This window comes from Oncorhynchus keta, chromosome 35 (assembly GCF_023373465.1).
Source record: "Oncorhynchus keta strain PuntledgeMale-10-30-2019 chromosome 35, Oket_V2, whole genome shotgun sequence".
NCBI lineage: Eukaryota > Metazoa > Chordata > Actinopteri > Salmoniformes > Salmonidae > Oncorhynchus > Oncorhynchus keta.
Window position 1 is genome coordinate 59388392 of NC_068455.1, and position 21270 is coordinate 59409661.

General features: G+C 44.8%; 1 protein-coding gene across 5 annotated transcripts in view; it reads left to right on the plus strand.

Moving 5' to 3' along the window:
- The first annotated feature begins 11126 nt into the window (after positions 1-11126).
- LOC118368761 (ATP-dependent RNA helicase DHX15-like) overlaps positions 11127-21270 on the plus strand; it is a 32649-nt gene continuing 22505 nt past the window's right edge. The window contains exons 1-5 of one of the 5 annotated variants that reach the window (XM_035753125.2): positions 11127-11340; positions 13478-13781; positions 14564-14757; positions 15040-15199; positions 17176-17394. In XM_035753125.2, coding sequence (XP_035609018.1) covers positions 11333-11340; positions 13478-13781; positions 14564-14757; positions 15040-15199; positions 17176-17394 — 885 coding nt within the window. In that variant the 5' untranslated portion in view covers positions 11127-11332. Of the gene's footprint in view, positions 11341-11406; positions 11897-13477; positions 14326-14563; positions 14758-15039; positions 15200-17175; positions 17395-21270 lie in introns of those variants that run through there. The other 4 variants (XR_004822424.2, XM_035753124.2, XM_035753128.1 and 1 more) reach the window with 4 other exon arrangements.

A 21270-nucleotide genomic window follows, 5' to 3' on the forward strand; every position in this document is an offset into this window, starting at 1 on the left:
CATTTCTCCAGCCCTATCCCTCAACTTTTTACCGAAACGGGTGAGGTCGTGTTGTTTCAACTGCTGAGTGACGCTTTAAATAAATGTTTATTTCATGAATGTACACTGAACAAAAATAGTGTATAAACACACCATGTAAAGTATTGGTCCCATGTTTCATGAGCTGCAATAAAAGATCCCAGAAATGTTCCATATCCACAAAAAGCTTATTTCTCTCAAATTTTGTGCACAAATGTGTTTACATCCTGATCGTGAGTATTTCATATTTGCCACGATAACCCATCCACCTGACCGGTGTGGCATATCAAGAAGCTGATTAAATAGCATGATCATTACACAGATGCACCTTGTGCTGGGGACAATAAAAGACCACTCTAAAATGTGCAGTTTTGTCACACAACACAATGCCACAGATGTCTCAAGTTGAGGGAGGGGGAATTTGGCTTGCTGACTGCAAAAATGTCCACCAGAGCTTTTGCCAGAGAATTGAATGTTAATTTCTCTACCATAAGCTGCCACCAACGTTGTTTTAGATAATTTAGCAGTACGTCCAACCGGCCTTACAACCCCAGACCACGTGTCTGGTCTTGTGTGGGTGAGCAGTTTGCTGATGTCAATGTTGTGAACAGAGTGCCCCGCGGTGTGGGGTTAAGGTATAAGCTACTGACAATGAACACAATTGCATTTTATCAATGGCATTTTAAATACCAACAGGCTGACCTCTCATCAGGTGAACAGTGTTTCAGACCCATTGTACTCCACCTTTGCCTCCCGAGCCCATTGGGGAGTTGCAGCGATGAGACAAGATGGAGATCCTCTGAGGCTGTGGAGGGATCCAAATTGTGGATTTAAAATAACATGAATCATCAGCATAAAATGACACTTTTTTTAAGCCCTGGATTTCTAGACCCTTGATATTATTGTTGGATCTGATTTTAATAGCTAACATTTTGATGGCCATAATAAATAAATATGCCGATAATGGACAACCTTGTTTTACTCCTCTTGACAGTTTAATACTTTCTAATAGCCATTATTCACTATTTTACATCTAGAGTACCTATACATAACTTTAACCCATTGTATAAGAGATTCCCCAAAAAGTAATATTCCAGGCATTTATATATACCGTGGTCAGCCACATTTAGTCAGCCACCAATTGTGCAAGTTCTCCCACTTAAAAAGATGAGAGAGGCCTGTAATTTTCATCATAGGTACACTTCAACTATGACAGACAAATTTTGAAAAATTTGAAAATCACATTGTAGGATTTTTAATGAATTTATTTGCAAATTATAATGGAAAATAAGTATTTGGTCATTAACAAAAGTTTATCTCAATACTTTGTTATATACCCTTTGTTGGCAATGACAGAGGGTAAATGTTTTCTGTAAGTCTTCACAAGGTTTTCACACACTGTTGCTGGTATTTTGGCCCATTCCTCCATGCAGATCTCTAGAGCAGTGATGTTTTGAGGCTGTTGCTGGGCAACACGGACTTTCAACTCCCTCCAAATATATTTTTTTTATGGGGTTGAGATCTGGAGACTGGCTAGGCCACTCCAGGACCTTGAAATGCTTCTTACGAAGCAACTCCTTCGTTGCCCCGCGGTGTGTTTGGGATCATTGTCATGCTGAAAGACCCAGCCACGTTTCATCTTCAATGCCCTTGCTGATGGAAGGTTTTCACTCAAAATCTCACAATACATAGCCCCATTCATTATTTCCTTTACACGGATCAGTCGTCCTGGTCCCTTTGCAGAAAAACAGCCCCAAAGCATGATGTTTCCACCCCCATGCTTCACAGTAGGTATGGTGTTCTTTGGATGCAACTCAGCATTTTTTGTCCCCCAAACACGACGAGTTGAGTTTTTACCAAAAAGTTCTGGGATTTTTGCTCACTGTTCTTGTGATCATTTTGACCCCACGTGGTGAGATCTTGCGTGGAGCCCCAGATCAAGGGAGATTATCAGTGGTCTTGTATGTCTTCCATTTCCAAATAATTGCTCCCACAGTTGATTTCTTCAAACCAAGCTGCTTACCTATTGCAGATTCAGTCTTCCCAGCCTGGTGCAGGTCTACAATTTTGTTTCTGGTGTCCTTTGACAGCACTTTGGTCTTGGCCATAGTAGAGTTTGGAGTGTAACTGTTTGAGGTTGTGGACAGGTGTCTTTTATACTGATAACAAGTTCAAACGGGTGCCATTAATACAGGTAACGAGTGGAGGACAGAGGAGCCTCTTAAAGAAGAAGTTACAGGTGTGTGAGAGCCAGAAATCTTGCTTGTTTGTAGGTGACCAAATACTTATTTTCCACCATAATTTGCAAATAAATTCATGAAAAATCCTACAATGTGATTTTCTGGATTTATTTCCTCATATTGTCTGTCATAGTTGAAGTGTACAGGCCTCTCATCTTTTTAAGTGGGAGAACTTGCACAATTGGTGGTTGACTAAATACTTTTTTGCCCCACTGTAAATTCCAGTTGTACTTTATCAAAAGCCTTTTCAAAGTCCGCTATGAGTACCAGGCCTGGTTTCCCATATTTTTCATAGTGTTCTATTGTTTGGAGTACTTGTCTTACATTGGAGATAATATATCATCCATGTAAAAAAAACCTGTCTGATTTAGGATGAATAATATCCAACATACCTTTTTAATTCTATGCAACACTTTTCATTTACCCCAACACACTCACCTTAGATTGTACTTCTTTATTAAAAATGGATCTCTAATGAAGTATATTATTTATCTTTAGTCGCTCCTAATGGTATATACAGTGTATTCGGAAAGTATTCAGACCCCTTAGCTGCTTCCACATTTTGTTACGTTACAGCCTTATTCCAAAATGGATGAAGTTGTTTGTTTCTGTCATCAATCTACACGCAATTGATTTTTAGAAATGTTTGCACATTTATTATGAGACTCGAAATTGAGCTCATCCTGTTTCCATTTATCAACCTTGAGATGTTTCTACAACTTTATTGGATTCCACCTGTGGTAAATTCAATTGATTGGACATGATTTGGAAAGATACTACACACCTGTCTATATAAGGTCCCAGAGTTTACAGGGCATGTCAGAGCAAAAACTAAGCCATTAGGTTGAAGGAATTGTCTGTAGAGCTTTGAGACAGGATTGTGTCAAGGCACAGATCTTGGGAAGTGTACAAAAAAATAGAGTGGCCAGATGGAAGCCACTCCTCAGTGAAAGGCACATGGCAGCCCGCTTGGAGTTTGCCAAAAGGCAGCTAAAGGACTCTCAGACCATGAGAAACGAGATAATTTGGTCTGATGAAACCAAGATTGAACTCTGTAGTCTGAATGCCAAGTGTCACGTCTGGAGGAAACCTAGCACCATCCCTACAGTGAAGCATGTTGGTGGCAGCACGCTTTGGGGATGTTTTTCAGTGGCAGGGACTGGGAGACTAGTCAGGATCGAGGGAAACATTAACGGAGCAAAGTATAGAGAGATCCTTGATGAAAACCTGTGCCAGGGCACTCAGGACCTCAGACTGGGCCTAAGGTTCACATTCCAACAGGACAACGGCCCTAATTACACAGCCAAGACAACGCAGGAGTGGCTTCGGGGCAAGTCCCTAAATGTCCTTGAGTAGCACAGACGGAGCCCGGACTAGAACCCGATCAAACATCTCTGGAGAGACCTTAAATTAGCTGTGCAGCGACACTTCCCATTCAACCTGACAGCGCTTGAGAGAATCTGCAGAGAAGAATGGCAGAAACTCTCCAAATACAGGTGTGCCGAAGACCCGATGCTGTAATCGCTGAAAAAGGTGCTTCAACAAAGTACTGAGTAAAGGGTATGAATACTTACTCTACCGTTCAAAAGTTTGGGGTCACCTAGAAATGTCCTTGTTTTTTAAAAGAAAGCACATTTGTTGTCCATTAAAATAACATCAAATTGATCAGAAATACAGTGTAGACATTGTTAATGTTGTAAATGACTATTGTAGCTGGAAACTGCTTTTTTTAATGGAATATCTACAGACCTATATCCATTCTGCCCTGCCTATCTAAATCGACCTGGCCAAGGCTTTCAACTCTGTCAATCACCGTATTCTTATCGGCAGACTCAATAGCCTTGGTTTTTCTGACGACTGCCTCGCCTGGTTCACCAACTACTTTGCAGACAGAGTCCAGTGTGTCAAATCGGAGGGCATGTTGTCCGGACCTCTGGCAGTCTCTATGGGGGTACTACAGAGTTCAATTCTCGGGCCGAATCTTTTCTCTGTATATATCAATGATGTCGCTCTTGCTGCGAGCGATTCCCTGATCCACCTCTATGCAGACGACACCATTCTGTATATTTCTGGCCCTTCCTTGGACACTGTGCTAACTAACCTCCAAACGAGCTTCAATGCCATACAACACTTCTTCGGTGGCCTCCAACTGCTCTTAAACACTAGTAGAAACCAAATGCATGCTTGTCAACCGTTCGCTGCCCTCACCCGCCCGCCCGACTAGCATCACCACCCTGGACGGTTCCGACCTAGAATATGTGGACAACTATAAATACCTAGGTGTCTGGCTAGACTGTAAACTCTCCTTCCAGACTCATATTAAACATCTCCAATCCAAAATCAAATCTAGAATTGGCTTTCTATTTCGCAACAAAGCCTCCTTCACTCACGCGGCCAAACTTACCCTAGTAAAATTAACTATCCTACCGATCCTCAACTTCGGCGATGTCATCTACAAAATAGCTTCCAACACTCTACTCAGCAAGCTGGAAGCAGTCTATCACAGTGCCATCCGTTTTGTTACCAAATCACCTTATACCACCCATCACTGCAACCTGTATGCTCTAATCGGCTGGCCCTCGCTACATATTCGTCGCCAGACCCACTGGCTCCAGGTCTTCTATAAGTCTATGCTAGGTAAAGCTCTGCCCTTTCTCAGTTCACTGGTCATGATAACAACACTCACCCGTAGCACACGTTCCAGCAGGTATATCTCACTGATCATCCCCAAAGCCAACATCTCATTTGGCCGCCTTTCCTTCCAGTTCTCTGCTGCCAGTGACTGGAACAAATTGCAAAAATCGCTGAAGTTTTCTGCTCTTTTGCACACCAGTATCTCTACTTGCACATCATCATCTGCTCATTTATCGCTCCAGTGTTAATCTGCTAAATTGTAATTTTGCTCCTATGGCCTATTTATTGCCTACCTCCTCATGCCTTTTGCACACACTGTATATAGACTTTATTTTCTCTACTGTGTCATTGACTTGTTTATTGTTTACTCCATGTGTAACTCTGTGTTGTTGTCTGTGTCACACTGCTTTGCTTTATCTTCAAATCAAATCAAATCAAATCACATTTTATTTGTCACATACACATGGTTAGCAGATGTTAATGCGAGTGTAGCGAAATGCTTGTGCTTCTAGTTCCGACAATGCAGTGATAACCAACAAGTAATCTAACTAACAATTCCAAAACTACTGTCTTATACACAGTGTAAGGGGATAAAGAATATGTACATAAGGATATATGAATGAGTGATGGTACAGGGCAGCATACAGTAGATGGTATCGAGTACAGTATATACATATGAGATGAGTATGTAGACAGTAAACAAAGTGGCATAGTTAAAGTGGCTAGTGATACATGTATTACATAAGGATGCAGTCGATGATATAGAGTACAGTATATACGTATGCATATGAGATGAATAATGTAGGGTAAGTAACATTATTTAAGGTAGCATTGTTTAAAGTGGCTAGTGATATATTTACATCATTTCCCATCAATTCCCATTATTAAAGTGGCTGGAGTTGGGTCAGTGTCAATGTCAGTGTGTTGGCAGCAGCCACTCAATGTTAGTGGTGGCTGTTTAACAGTCTGATGGCCTTGAGATAGAAGCTGTTTTTCAGTCTCTCGGTCCCAGCTTTGATGCACCTGTACTGACCTCGCCTTCTGGATGATAGCGGGATGACCAGGCAGTGGCTCGGGTGGTTGATGTCCTTGATGATCTTTATGGCCTTCCTGTAACATCGGGTGGTGTAGGTGTCCTGGAGGGCAGGTAGTTTGCCCCCGGTGATGCGTTGTGCAGACCTCACTACCCTCTGGAGAGCCTTACGGTTGAGGGTGGAGCAGTTGCCGTACCAGGCGGTGATACAGCCCGCCAGGATGCTCTCGATTGTGCATCTGTAGAAGTTTGTGAGTGCTTTTGGTGACAAGCCGAATTTCTTCAGCCTCCTGAGGTTGAAGAGGCGCTGCTGCGCCTTCTTCACGACGCTGTCAGTGTGAGTGGACCAATTCAGTTTGTCTGTGATGTGTATGCCGAGGAACTTAAAACTTGCTGCCATCTCCACTACTGTTCCATCAATGTGGATAGGGGGGTGTTCCCTCTGCTGTTTCCTGAAGTCCACAATCATCTCCTTAGTTTTGTTGATGTTGAGTGTGAGGTTATTTTCCTGACACCACACTCCGAGGGCCCTCACCTCCTCCCTGTAGGCCGTCTCGTCGTTGTTGGTAATCAAGCCTACCACTGTTGTGTCGTCCGCAACTTGATGATTGAGTTGGAGGCGTGCGTGGCCACGCAGTCGTGGGTGAACAGGGAGTACAGGAGAGGGCTCAGAACGCACCCTTGTGGGGCCCCCGTGTTGAGGATCAGCGGGGAGGAGATGTTGTTGCCTACCCTCACCACCTGGGGGCGGCCCGTCAGGGAGTCCAGTACCCAGTTGCACAGGGCGGGGTCGAGACCCAGGGTCTCGAGCTTGATGACGAGCTTGGAGGGTACTATGGTGTTGAATGCCGAGCTGTAGTCGATGAACAGCATTCTCACACAGGTATTCCTCTTGTCCAGGTGGGTTAGGGCAGTGTGCAGTGTGGTTGAGATTGCATCGTCTGTGGACCTATTTGGGCGGTAAGCAAATTGGAGTGGGTCTAGGGTGTCAGGTAGGGTGGGGGTGATATGGTCCTTGACTAGTCTCTCAAAGCACTTCATGATGACGGAAGTGAGTGCTACGGGGCGGTAGTCGTTTAGCTCAGTTACCTTAGCTTTCTTGGGAACAGGAACAATGGTGGCCCTCTTGAAGCATGTGGGAACAGCAGACTGGTATAGGGATTGATTGAATATGTCCGTAAACACACCGGCCAGCTGGTCTGCGCATGCTCTGAGGGCGCGGCTGGGGATGCCGTCTGGGCCTGCAGCCTTGCGAGGGTTAACACGTTTAAATGTCTTACTCACCTCGGCTGCAGTGAAGGAGAGACCGCATGTTTTCGTTGCAGGCCGTGTCAGTGGCACTGTATTGTCCTCAAAGCGGGCAAAAAAGTAATTTAGTCTGCCTGGGAGCAAGACATCCTGGTCCGTGACTGGGCTGGGTTTCTTCTCGTAGTCCGTGATTGACTGTAGACCCTGCCACATGCCTCTTGTGTCTGAGCCGTTGAATTGAGATTCTACTTTGTCTCTGTACTGACGCTTAGCTTGTTTAATAGCCTTGCGGAGGGAATAGCTGCATTGTTTATATTCGGTCATGTTACCAGACACCTTGCCCTGATTAAAAGCAGTGGTTCGCGCTTTCAGTTTCACGCGAATGCTGCCATCAATCCACGGTTTCTGGTTAGGAATGTTTTTATCGTTGCTATGGGAACGACATCTTCAACGCAAGTTCTAATGAACTCGCACACCGAATCAGCGTATTCGTCAATATTTTTATCTGACGCAATACGAAACATTTCCCAGTCCACGTGATGGAAGCATGGAGTGTGGAGTCAGCTTGGTCGGACCAGCGTTGGACAGACCTCAGCGTGGGAGCCTCTTGTTTAAGTTTCTGTCTGTAGGCAGGGATCAACAAAATGGAGTCGTGGTCAGCTTTTCCGAAAGGGGGGCGGGGCAGGGCCTTATATGCGTCGCGGAAGTTAGAGTAACAATGATCCAAGGTTTTACCACCCCTGGTTGCGCAATCGATATGCTGATAAAATTTAGGGAGTCTTGTTTTCAGATTAGCTTTGTTAAAATCCCCAGCTACAATGAATGCAGCCTCCGGATAAATGGTTTCCAGTTTACAAAGAGTTAAATAAAGTTTGTTCAGAGCCATCGATGTGTCTGCTTGGGGGGGGGATATATACGGCTGTGATTATAATCGAAGAGAATTCTCTTGGTAGATAATGCGGTCTACATTTGTTTTTAGGAATTCTAAATCAGGTGAACAGAAGGATTTGAGTTCCTGTATGTTTCTTTCATCACACCATGTCTCGTTAGTCATGAGGCATACGCCCCCGACACTCTTCTTACCAGAAAGATGTTTGTTTCTGTCGGCGCGATGCGTGGAGAAACCCGTTGGCTGCACCGCCATGAGAACGTTACAGTCTCTGATGTCCCTCTGGAATGCTACCCTTGCTCGGATTTCATCAACCTTGTTGTCAAGAGACTGGACATTGGCAAGAAGAATGCTAGGGAGTGGTGCACGATGTGCCCGTGTCCGGAGTCTGACCAGAAGACCGCTACGTTTCCCTCTTTTACGAAGTCGTTTTTTGGGGTCGCTGCATGGAATCAATTCCGTTGACCTGTTTGTAAGGCAGAACACTGGATCCGCGTCGCGGAAAACATATTCTTGGTCGTACTGATGGTGAGTTGACGCTGATCTTATATTCAGTAGTTCTTCTCGACTGTATGTAATGAAACCTAAGATGACCTGGGGTACTAATGTAAGAAATAACACGTAAAAAAACAAAAAACTGCATAGTTTCCTAGGAACGCGAAGCGAGGCGGCCATCTCTGTCGGCGCCGGAAGGTCGACCAGGTCGCAGTTGCAAATTAAAACTTGTTCTCAACTAGCCTACCTGGTTAAATAAAGGTGAAATAAAAAATACATAAATTGGCATACAGAGGCCCATTGTCAGCAACCATCACTCCTGTGTTCCAATGGCACGATGTGTTAGCTAATCCAAGTTTATCATTTTAAAAGGCTGATTAATCATAAGAAAACCCTTTTGCAGTTATGTTAGCACAGCTGAAAACTGTTGTTCTGATTAAAGAAGCAACAAAACTGGCCTTCTTTAGACTAGTTGAGTTTCTGGAGCATCGGCATTTGTGGGTTCGATTACAGGCTCAAAATAGCCAGAAACAAAGAACTTTCTTGTGAAACTTCTGATAAATGAAGGCTATTCTATGTGAGAAATTGCTAATAAGCTGAAGATCTCGTAGAACGCTGTGTACTACTCCCTTCACAGAACAGCGCAAACTAGCCCTAACCAGAATAGAGTGGGAGGCCCCGGTGCACAACTGAGCAAGAGGACAAATATATTAGAGTGTCTAGTTTGAGAAACAGACGCCTCACAAGTCCTCAACTGGTAGTTTCATTAAATAGTACCCGCATAATGTAACAGTATAATTTTAAACCGTCCCCTCGCCCATACCCGGGCGCGAACCAGGGACCTTCTGCACACAACGACAACAGTCACCCTCGAAGCATCGTTACCCATCGCTCCACAAAAGCCGCGCACTCACCCCCCTTTTGACCTTCCTCCTTTTTCCGCAGCAACCAGTAATCCGGGTCAACAGCATCAATGTAACACTATAATTTGTTTAAACCGTCCCCTCGCCCATACCCGGGCACGAACCAGGGACCCTCTGCAGACATCGACAACAGTCATCCACGAAGCATCGTTACCCATCGCTCCACAAGAGCCGCGGCCCTTGCAGAGCAAGGGGAACTACTACTTCAAGGTCTCAGAGCAAGTGACGTAACCGATTGAAACGCTATTTAGCGCACACCGCTAACTAAGCTAGCCGTTTCACATCCGTTACAATAACACCAGTCTCAATGTCAACAGCGAAGATGCAACCTCTGGGATATTGGCCTTCTAAGCAGAGTTGCAAAGAAAAAGCCATATCTCAGACTGGCCAATAAAAAGAAAAGATTAAGATGGGCAAAAGAACACAGACACTGGACAGAGTAAGATTGAAAAAAATGTTATGGACAGATTAATCTCAGTTTGAAGTGTTCGGATTAGTTAGATGCAGATAAGATGCTGGAGGCAATGTGATGGTCTGGGGGTCCTTTGGTGGTGGTAAAGTGGGAGATTTGTACAGGGTAAAAGGGATCTTGAAGAAGGAAAGCTGTCACGCCATTTTGCAACGCCGTGCCATACCCTGTGGATGGCTCTTAATTGTAGCCAATTTCCTCCTACAAGACAATGACCCAAAGCACAGTCTAGTTACCCTGTTCAATGTGCACATGGCATTTACCTCCTCTACTTGACTTGTTATTGATTCTATTCTGCGAGGTCAAAGTAAAATAATGTGGGTGAATGACTAAACAGCTGTGGTGCAAACTATGAACAAGTTGTAGATCTTGAAAATCTGAAATAACTATTTTAAACAATACCTGTTTACTGTCACTTGGCAATAATAATTATTCATAGCTTATACAGTTACTTGATGTTTCAAGTGCAGCTTTGCAATTCATTCATCTTGATGTTATTGAGAGGTTGTTTCCCTTCAGATTGCATGCTATTGTCCCTTTTCACATTGAAATAACAGGGCTATTCTTTCCTGTGTAGGTGTTGGTCCTCTGTCTGTCAGCAGCTCTGCTTGGCAGACCTATTTCACACACAATTGGACTGTTATTTAATTGCCTGTGAAAGAAAGGGAGAAAAAGACCTGATATTTTAAATTAGCCTTGGATAAAGAGCATCAGTAAAGCTTTGTTATAACGTTGACTTCTCCTTCCCTATCACCATCAATCCCTGGTTACAAGCAATGAGCCATTTGCCATTACAAAGCTTGTTAGGAATGTCCAGGCTGTGTAATTACCTGTGTCAACGGCAATGATTGTCTCCGGTGTCAGCTGATTCGTCACTACATAATCTTATAGGTTGAAACGTTTAAGAAATATCTTGGAAGGTGTATACATTGAAAATGTTGGTCAAATGTTCTTGAAAGATTGACATGGATTAAAAAAACTCATTTACATCCAGAATGTGCATAATGCTGTCTTGCAATAACAAACAATTTGACAGCCCTCTTCAAGTACATATTTTTCGTATATTGTTATTTATAAAATGTTTGGCTTTAGGATGAATTCTACAACTGAGTTTCACCATCGGATTCGGTCAATGTTGGTATTGCACATGGACCCTCTTTTTTTATGTATTAGGGGGAGGCTGAGTTTGGTGCAAGCCACAACATCCCCCAGACAGCTAACAACTGACTCCACGTCCACGGCAGCAACTGTCCTTTACAGTTCCCCGTGGCGCAAATATTTAAGTCGCAATATTTTGCTAATATAAAAACGTTATTTCATGTATCTGGCTCGACGAAACTCACGCTAAATTGCTGTTTTTCTGTCATTTACGCAGAGATATTAATGATGAGGTAAGTGCTTCCGGTCGCCATACTTGTGGTGCTTAACAATAGCAGCAGCACAGACAGAACAAGGACCGATTTCTAAATATATTTGGCAGAAGTGTGCAGAAATTGTATGGCATCGACCTACTTTTGTTCCTTATTGTGGATAGCTATTTATGTGTAAAACAAAAAATGTCGAAACGACATCGTTTGGGTGATTGTTATTCATCGAGTGTAAAGAGAGTCTTCTGATGGGTGTGTATAGGGAATAATAGGGAGAGGATCCTTTGTTTTCGTGTTTGATGGGCACTGCAGTGCAGGAGTTTTTTTTGGGCTACAGCTAACGTCGCTCGCATGCTATCTTGCTAGATAAAATGTAAATGGCGAATGGACAAAACGTCCAGGGACGTGCATGCGGCGGAAAAGTATTCTAGCCTAGTTACGTTAGTTAGCTAGTCTTTTAAATAAACACGCAGTATAAGCTAACATAGCTAGGAAGCTCCTAAACCAGGCTAATGTTACAGAACAGTACAAAAGATGCATCATACATGCACGTGGGTAGCATCCTGCGCTTGGCCATAAGGTAGGTAGGTAAACTTAGGTATGTAGCTAGCTAGTTAGCATCCAGTCAGTAGTATTGCTAATGCTAACTAGACCGCTATCATGGCAAGTTAATCATGTTAACTAGTTATGCTAGCTAACTATATTATTTGTGTTTTTAAACACAAGTGGCTAGCTGACATGCTTTAGGTTTGTTTTGGTTGAAACTACCCGAAAAGCCGTTTCTGTCCATTGGGTATGCCAGCAGCATACCACCCTGCATCCCACTGCTGGCATACTTCTGAAGCTATGCAGGGTTGGTCCCTGGATGGGAGACTAGATGCTGCTGGAAGTGGTGTTGGAGACCCAGTAGGAGGCACCCTTTCCCTGGTCTAAAAAATATCCCAATGCCCCAGGGCAGTGATTGGGGACGTTTAACGGGTGTCTTGATTATTTTTGGCCACTAAAGATCCCATGGCACTTATTGTAAGAGTAGGGGTGTTAACCCCGGTGTCCTGGCTAAATGCCCAACTTGGCCTTCATAGCATCATGGCCACCAAATCACCCCCAGTTTACAATTGGCTCATTCATCCCCCTCCTCTCCCCTGTAACTATTCCCAAGGTCATTGCTGTAAATGAGAATGGGTTCTCAGTCAACTTACCTGGTAAAATATGGGTTAAAGAAACAACACACTGTTAACTAGCTAAGTCACAGACTTTATACATTTCTATAATCATTTCTATAATCCCTAGCTATATAAAATGTCTCATTTTGTATATCATCTGATGATTCAGTTGTCAGAGGACATCAACGTGGTGCTGAAACACATGGCCAACTTTGTCAGAACAAGATTCATTCATTAAGTCCTTCGCTATAATTGGGTACTGAAATGTCAACATTCTAGGCCCATAAGAACATGACACGAGTTCTGAAGGGTCAACTGATGTGTGTATGTATGTACCCAAGCTGACATGATGTCCTAGGAAATAGTGTAGTTGCTCATGACACAGGCTACATTGCTAAGACCAGTTTTTGCTTTTTGCCAGTTCATCAAATGGAGTCTTTAACATTGGTCTCATCAAAGAAGGAAATTCAATACTTTGGTTTCTTGGGTGCAGACATGCATTGTAGCATAATAAAGTTCTCGCCCCGCTACATTGCCACAACCCGTTTTAGCCTTTTGCCAGTTCATCAAATGGAGTCTTTAACATTGGTCTCATCAAAGAAGGAAATTCAATACTTTGGTTCTGGGGTGCAGACATGTGTTGTAGCATAATTAAAAGCAAATAAAGATATCACCCATTTGTAAAAGGAAAGTGTTCCCCTTTTGACTTGATATTTTAGCCTATTAATTTCTTTATTAATGTGACCTTTGCATGCAACACTTGATTACATCCTTCTGCAGCGTGAAAGGGAAATGCGCAGTAACCTTTTCATGTTATTTGAGGAAAAGGACATGACATAGCCGAGCCGCGGCACATTGTAGAATCTGAGCCGTCCTATTTCTGTGTTGGTTGTTGGGTTCATTCCATTTTGGAATGGTGATGGGAAAAGAGAAGGGAATGGGGCCTGGCCCGCTTTGTCTCGTCTGTCACACTACTCACATTCATGCCTCGACCACAGGCGAGACCGCGACAGGGACCGCGACGAGCGGTCGAAGGACAGGGACAGAGACCGGGATGCCAAGCTCTCTGGCATGGCCCTGAACCCGGCTGTTGGCAGCGCAGGCCTCTCCCACAAGCAGACGGCCATGCAGCAGCAGATCAACCCGTTCACCAACCTGCCCCACACGCCGCGTTACTACGAGATCCTGAAGAAGAGGCTGCAGCTGCCAGTGTGGGAGTACAAGGAGCGCTTCAACGACATCCTGGGACGCCACCAGAGTTTCGTGCTCGTCGGAGAGACGGGCTCCGGCAAGACCACGCAGGTAAGCAGGACAAGGGGTAGAGGCTTTACATTCATGTGGTGAGACGGAATGTATCTATTAAATGTTCTCCAAGCAATATATCATTGTATTCACGAACAAACAGTAACACAGCCGAGAAAAGCCAACTGATAACTCAATACTGTTTCCTATGAGATGCCTTGATGCCCTCACACACTTTCCCGTTATTTTCAAATGAATCCTGCTGCTGTGACTCATCTCCTTTCTCCCCATCTTGATTTGTTGAAATGTTAAATGCAGAGTGTGTGTTTCCCTTCCCCGTAGCAAAGAGGTTGGTTGCCACTGACGGGCACTCATCCGAGCACAAGGCTAATCCGGCAGAAGAAACAGTTTCTAACTTTAGGCTGCTCTTAGCAGGTCCCCTCGTCTTTTGAACAGTGAGCGGGGTGATCCCCACCGGGAGTGCCTATCAGCAGAAAGCTGGCAGACTGTCTAATACAAGCTATCATCTCAACTTCTCTGGAGCTCGCAGTTGATTATCAGAGATTGGAAGTGATCGGGGATGGTGGCATGGGGTTTACAGACAGTAACTGGCCGTTTTATTCTTTGCTCTTCATGCTATCATTCATGCATCCATGCATCATCATTCAAACATCCATGCTATCATTCATTTTTTTGACTTAAGGTTATCTCCAGTGCCATTTTATAAAGCACTTTTGATTGATATTGGTTTGGTTGCTGATTTGTGGAAGGTCAAGGGATTCTAAAAGTGAGTGTGGTTGAGTAACTTCTTCCTCTCACTATCTCCCCCTCTCTCGCCTCAGATCCCCCAGTGGTGTGTGGACATGGTTAAGGGGTTGGGCGGACCTAAGAAGGCAGTGGCCTGTACCCAGCCCAGGAGGGTGGCAGCCATGAGCGTGGCCCAGAGGGTGGCTGACGAGATGGACGTCATGCTGGGCCAGGAGGTCGGTTACTCCATTCGATTCGAGGACTGCAGCTCGGCCAAGACCTTCCTCAAGTAAGTGCCAGTCTCTACTGAAGTTGAAAAGCCAAAGATATTGTTTTATTTCACTGGGGTTCAGTGGGGCGCTTCGAAGGATATGTTTTCCGTTGAAAAATGTATTGCTATCTGAACATTTGGCATGTTCAGATAGTACCTCCCTATTTTTTGCTGTTAGGAAAAAAAAGTTAGATTTCAAAGAGAACTGGCTGATTTGGCAGTACACAGTTAGCAGTTAAATTGTTCGAGGAAAATGTCCACTTTAAAGACTTAGCCGTTGTGTTTCCTCCCTCGGTGCAGGTACATGACAGACGGTATGTTGCTGCGGGAGGCCATGAACGACCCTCTGCTGGAGCGCTACGGCGTCGTCATCCTGGACGAGGCCCACGAGAGAACGCTTGCCACAGACATCCTCATGGGCGTCCTCAAAGAGGTGGTCCGACAGAGGTCAGACCTCAAGGTACACGTCAAATCCTCATACCCCTGGGTGCAATGTACTGAACCTTGCAGGTAGAGGTGTCCTGAACAGAGCTGACCTCAGAGGAGCATGTCAGTTTTATGGTGTGTTTCTATCTAAATTCCTAACTTTGTGCACCTCTTGAAAGTGATCTGATCCGTGCCAGGTGAATGCAACCCCGTCCGTGCCAAGTTTCCACTCGCCAGTCTACATTCCACAGCATCTCATAGAGACATGCCACAGAGTTTCTAAATCCAAAGGTGGGAAAAAACGTTTTTATGGTTTGAGAAGTCAGTGAAAGAAGTGAACCATTCTTCCTTATTTGTTCATTTTCTCGATTTCTAAAGGCACAAGCCAGTGTCTCAAGTAGCTGAACCTGTCGTTACGACAACCTTTTGAAAGTGACAAACTGACACGTTTTCATTTGAATCAAAAGCAACTTTATATCGGAAGAGTGCGTTTGACTTCATGGCCGCAGTTCGACACAACCTGCAGACCTATGACGTGTTTCTGCGCATGAGCTTAGCTAACTAACGTCACCATGACATTGTCTACAAGGGATCAGGGATTTCTATTGGAGAAGCAGTTTCTGTTGTGTTCTTTACTGCTTCTCAAAGCCCTGTACCGTCTGATCCTCATGTCTTCTCCTCAGCTCACTCTCCTAGACTCAAATCCTACCTCTGACCTAGTCCCCTATCCTTCATGAGAGCCTGCCTCTCTGTGTGCACACACCTCCCCCCCCAAAAGCCTCAGTGTGGCAGTCTCTCCACGGGCTGACTGCTATGTGTCTATTGAGGAAAAGACAAACGTCAGCCATTCAGCTCAGAAATGCACGGCGAGTCTCCTCTGCGGCAGCACTGAGATTGCTGCCCGGGTCAGCCCATTTAAGAGAATCAGACAGGGATGGGTGGGGGTTCCGTTTTTATAGGCCGAATGTGCCGGACACAATTCTCATAAAACAGATGGGTAATGACTAGTTGTTGTCAGGGACGGCATCAAAGGTTACACACGTGTTCAGGGACTTTTAAATAAGGTCTAGGTTAGTGGCAATGATCGTACCGGCCCTGCTCATGTCCCTCTTCCCAGTCTCCCTCCTCTCCCAAATTTGAAGTGTAATTTGCCTTGATTAAGAGGAATTATAATGTCTTGTTATGCGTAAAGCGAAGTAGCGCATAGACCGTGGACCGAAATATTTGAGAGTGAAAATGGGAGAGCAGAGAGGCGCGCCGCCCACCATCAGAATTTTAATGTGCTTAATGGGCCCTAGGGGAGAACATGGTGTGCCCGCGAGACTTATCCAGGCAGTGAGCGTCGTGATCCTCATGGGTCAGGGGCTCTGTCCTCCTGTGATATGTCCACCATTTTGTTTCCTCTCACTTGGCCAGGGTCTAATCTACACTCTCTTTCTGGCTCACGCCCGCTTCCTATTCTCCTGCATAGAGGGTATCTATTATGTTTCCTATTTCTTTAAAAAAAAACGCATTTTGCCTTGTTATTATGGGGTATTTGTGTGTAGATTGATGATCATTATTGTTTATTTAGTCCAGGGGTCTGAATACTTTCCCAATGTATTGTATGTTCTACGTCCTAGGCCTTATCCATTTCATCAGTCACATGTGTTAACTATCACTCTAAACTACCCTGTGGTGAGACTACACCAGACCCTACCATTCGTCAACTTCTAAATACTCCTATCTTAACCTTTATCTACCTACGCTATACTATCGCCGCTGTCCCCTGGTTATATGTAAGCTCCTCTCTTCACAGTATTGCTCCTGCTAAAAGCTGCTGTTTCGGGTTGCCCTTAGACACTGATCTAAGATAACGCTAATCAGGATCTGAACCATTAGGCCAAACTATAATCTAGAACTCTGATCAGTGTCTAGGGGCAACGAAATCCTATAGCATCATATAACCCCATCGGCAGCCATTTTCTCTTCCCAGTCCACCTCTCAACACCCTGTCCTTTGTCTCATCAGGTCATCGTCATGAGCGCCACGCTGGATGCCGGCAAGTTCCAGGTGTACTTTGACAGCTGTCCGCTGCTAACCATACCGGGACGCACGCACCCGGTAGAGATCTTCTACACGCCGGAACCTGAGAGGGACTACCTGGAGGCAGCCATCCGCACTGTTATCCAGATCCACATGTGTGAAGAGGAAGAGGGCGACTGTCTGCTCTTCCTCACTGGACAAGAGGTAGGCCCTTTTCTGCCACCATTCCAGCTTTTTGCACACGCACAAACGAGATGATCAATGCTTAGATGAAGAGAGGTATTGAATGCATGTGTCCTTTCCTGTTTGGAACATTACCCTGGTAAGAGGGAAAAAAAGACAATGTCCCAGATTTTGCCTGCCCCATGAATCCTTGAAATTTCACTCCTAAAAATGTTGTATACTAATGTGTAATGGAGGGCGAGGTTTATGCCCATAATGATGAATTTGGTCACAGCTGGGCGGGCGCACGCCTGCCTGCCTTCCCCCAGAAACATCTGTCTGCCTCCCAGTTCACGAGTGGGAGAGGCAGCCTGTCTCAGGGCTCAGCAGTGCCACACTATTATTCTCACCATTCTCTCCCTACGTAATGTAACAGTTCGTGTAGCTTATGGTTGTGACATGGGAACTAATTAAGTGAGGTTTGTATGATTGTAACCCTAGACTGAGTTTAAAGGGATACTTGGACTTTTTGGCAAGGAAACCCTTTATCTAGTTCCTCAGAGTCAGATTAACTTGTGGATACCAATTCTATGTCTGGGCTCCCAAGTGGTGCAGCGGTCAAAGACATTGCATCTCCGTGCAAGAGGCGTCACTAAAATCCCTGGTTCGAATCCAGGGTGAATCATATCCGGCCGTGATTGGGAGTCCCATAGGGAGGCGCCCAATTGGCCCAGCGTCGTCCGGGTTTGGCCGGGGGAAAGGCACTCACTCATTGTAAATAATAATTTGTTCTAAACTGACTTGCCTAGTTAAATGAAAAAAGATGTCTCTGTGTCCAGTTTAAATGACGTTAAAGGTAGTTTTGCGAGCCAAGGCTAACTAGCAATAGCACAATGACTGGAAGTCTATGGGAACAGTTAGTTAGAAATTGCGCTAACGCTACTTAGCAACTTCCTTCAAACTGCATGCAGAGAAATAGAAATGGTATGCACAAGTTCATCTGACTCTGGGGAAGTAGGCTAGATAAATCTCTTAAGTATCCTTCGTGATCGAGCGTGAATGTTAATGTGCCTGGAGCTTCTCATTTTGAATGTATGGATTCCCTTACGTTAGCGCCACGTCATCATCCAGCGTAGCCATCTTTAAAAATAAATCATATCTGCCGAGGGCTCACCCAGTCAGATAATATGGCAGCCTATTCATTAACGGCAGTCATTTGTCATTCATCGGCAGGACGGCACTACCGCGCATCTACATCCGTTTTTATTTGCAGATGCCGGATCGATGCCTGGTTCGTTATGGTCGGGATGAAGTCACAGAGGAGCATTGTATTTGAAGTGGTATCCTTCAAGGGGCTGGTAGATTAGATTAGTGGTGTTCCAGCCACTCAGACAGCCAGGGAACAGCAATGGCCTCCCCTCGTTGAATGTGCAGAGGAGAAGAGAATATTTGCGGGAAATGCGTTAAACATTGATACGTCTCTTGCTGAGTATCCACCCCCATTGCCACCTCCCCTATAGCTCAATAACGCTGAACGCGTCAGGGTGTCAAGCTGCCGAGGCAAAGCAAGCAGTGCAGTCAGCGAGCACTCCCACGGTGAGTTCATTAACACTTTCCTAATTGGGTTAAAGAAGTCAATGTGAGATAGCTCTGGAGGAGATGGGCGTTAAAATAGTGCCTCCCCGGAGCGCATCTCAACCTTTCGTCGTCCCGCAACTTTGATGTTGACTAATGATCGGGTACGCAGATCTGCAACGTAGTTCTGTCTTTGAGGTAAAGCTGTTTTCATTTATGACAAATGAAAAGCGAAGTATTTGGGGGAGATTGTCTGTTTTTTTTAATGGTTCGCGGCAGGGACAAACTCAAACTCCCCAAAAAAGAGAGGCAAAACTTATCACAGCTGCCTCGCCCTGATAAGTCCCACCATTTAAGCTGCCCCCTCAGCGGTTCACTTCAAAACGTAAAGATTCGCCCGGGCCTCTGCTAATTAAGTGGACCGAGGCGAGTGCCTAATTGAGTCTGGTTAGGTGCCTGGTGCTCCACCGCATCGCTCCTGGGGTCGCGTGGGCCGGCTGGTGTGCAGGTTCTCACAGTTGGCTGGCCGCCCCGCTGTGCACGCGCTCCATTTCTCTTCGGGCACTGGCACACCAGCTCAATCCCGGCGCCTTGGCAACGGCGTCCACTTTTCATGACAGCTGCTGCATCCAGAGGGTTGATGGTCTATTAATACCCAGGCTAATTTTACCAATCTATTCATTACTCTTTTCCACTCTAACTTGTCAACGTGTTGATTACATGGCCATCGGTGGGATGGATTTGACTTGTGTAGTGAGTGAACACAGCAGGGAAAAATTGGGCTAGGAATGCATTACTGTCTGCAAACAAAGTCCACAAACACACAGAGAGATCCTAGGTGAGGCTCCCTATGTTTTTGTGTTTTATTCAATCGGGGCAAAGCCTTGCCAGTTCTTACCCTGAGTAAAGTAAATGCCACGTAAAGAGTAAACGCTCCAGGTCAAAGGAGAGCATCTGTTCTACTGGGTATCTCTAGGTTGCAGTCAGTGTCACATTGTGGCTTTGGTATGACTATCAAATATGGTTCCCATAATTTCAGAATACACCAAGCACCTATACCCCTTCCTGCCCCAGCCCCCATCTCCTTCGCACTCCAATAAAACATTTATTTTAATGTGTAAGTGCTAATTGTCACGTGACCCCGAAACAAACTATAGAAGGAGCTGCACAGTTCCCTAGGGCCTGAAGGTGGAGCAACAGCACAGGCTGTGACCGTTTACATGTTGGTGTTCTTGTTTAAAAGGAAGATTGCAGAATTAGGTTTCTTTTAAACATTCTGATTGGTTTCATCCTTCCAACTAAAAGTCCCAATACGACATATCAATTTTAAGCGTTTCGGAAAAGTGATGTCAAGAGAACACACAACAGGAGTGAAGCCACTGTCCACATAAGACGGTAAAGACCCACATCATAGAGTTGTCATTGTTTTTGAAAAAATATTTTTGGCACTCTGAATAAAGCCAACTTATCATCTGACCATATCCTGTGATTTCTTTATTCTATATAAAAAAAAAATGTTTTTTTAATCACTTTTACAGCACACAGGCTTTTAGCATTGCCCCTTTTACAGCCCTATTACCTACCCACTAACAGCTTTGAAACATCAAAGTATTCAGATCCCTTCACTTTTTCCACATTTTGTTGCGTTACTGCCGTGTTCCAAAATGAAAGTAAAACATTATCCTCATCAATCTGCACACCCCATGAAACAGGTTTTTAGAAATGTTTGCAAATGTGTAAAAAACCTTTGCTATGAGACTCGAAATTGAGCTCTGGTACATCCAGTTTCCATTGATTCTTGAGATGTTTCTACAACTTGGAGTCCACCTGTGGTAAATTAAATTGATTGGACATGATTTGGAAAGGCATATACCTGTCTATAAAAGGTCCCACAGTTGACTGTGCATGTCAGAGCAAAAACCAAGCCATGAGGTTGAAGGAATTGTCCGTAGAGCTCCGAGACAGGATTGTGTCGAGGCCCAGATCTGGGGAAGGCTACCATTTTTTTTTTTCAGCATTGAAGGTCCCCATGAACACAGTGGCCTCATCATTCTTAAATGGAAGAAGTTTGGAACCACCAAGACTCTTTGGAACCACCAAACTGGGCAATCGGGGGCCTTGGTCAGAGAGGTGACCAGGAACCCAATGGTCACTCTGACAGAGTTTCTGTGGAGAACCTTCCAGGAGGACAACCATCTTTGAAACACTCCACCATTCAGGCCTTTATTGTAGAGTGGCCAGATGGAAGCCACTCCTCAGTAAAAGGCACATGACAGCCCACTTGGAGTTTGCCAAAAGGTAGCTAAAGGACTCTCAGACCATGAGAAACCAGATTCTCTAGTC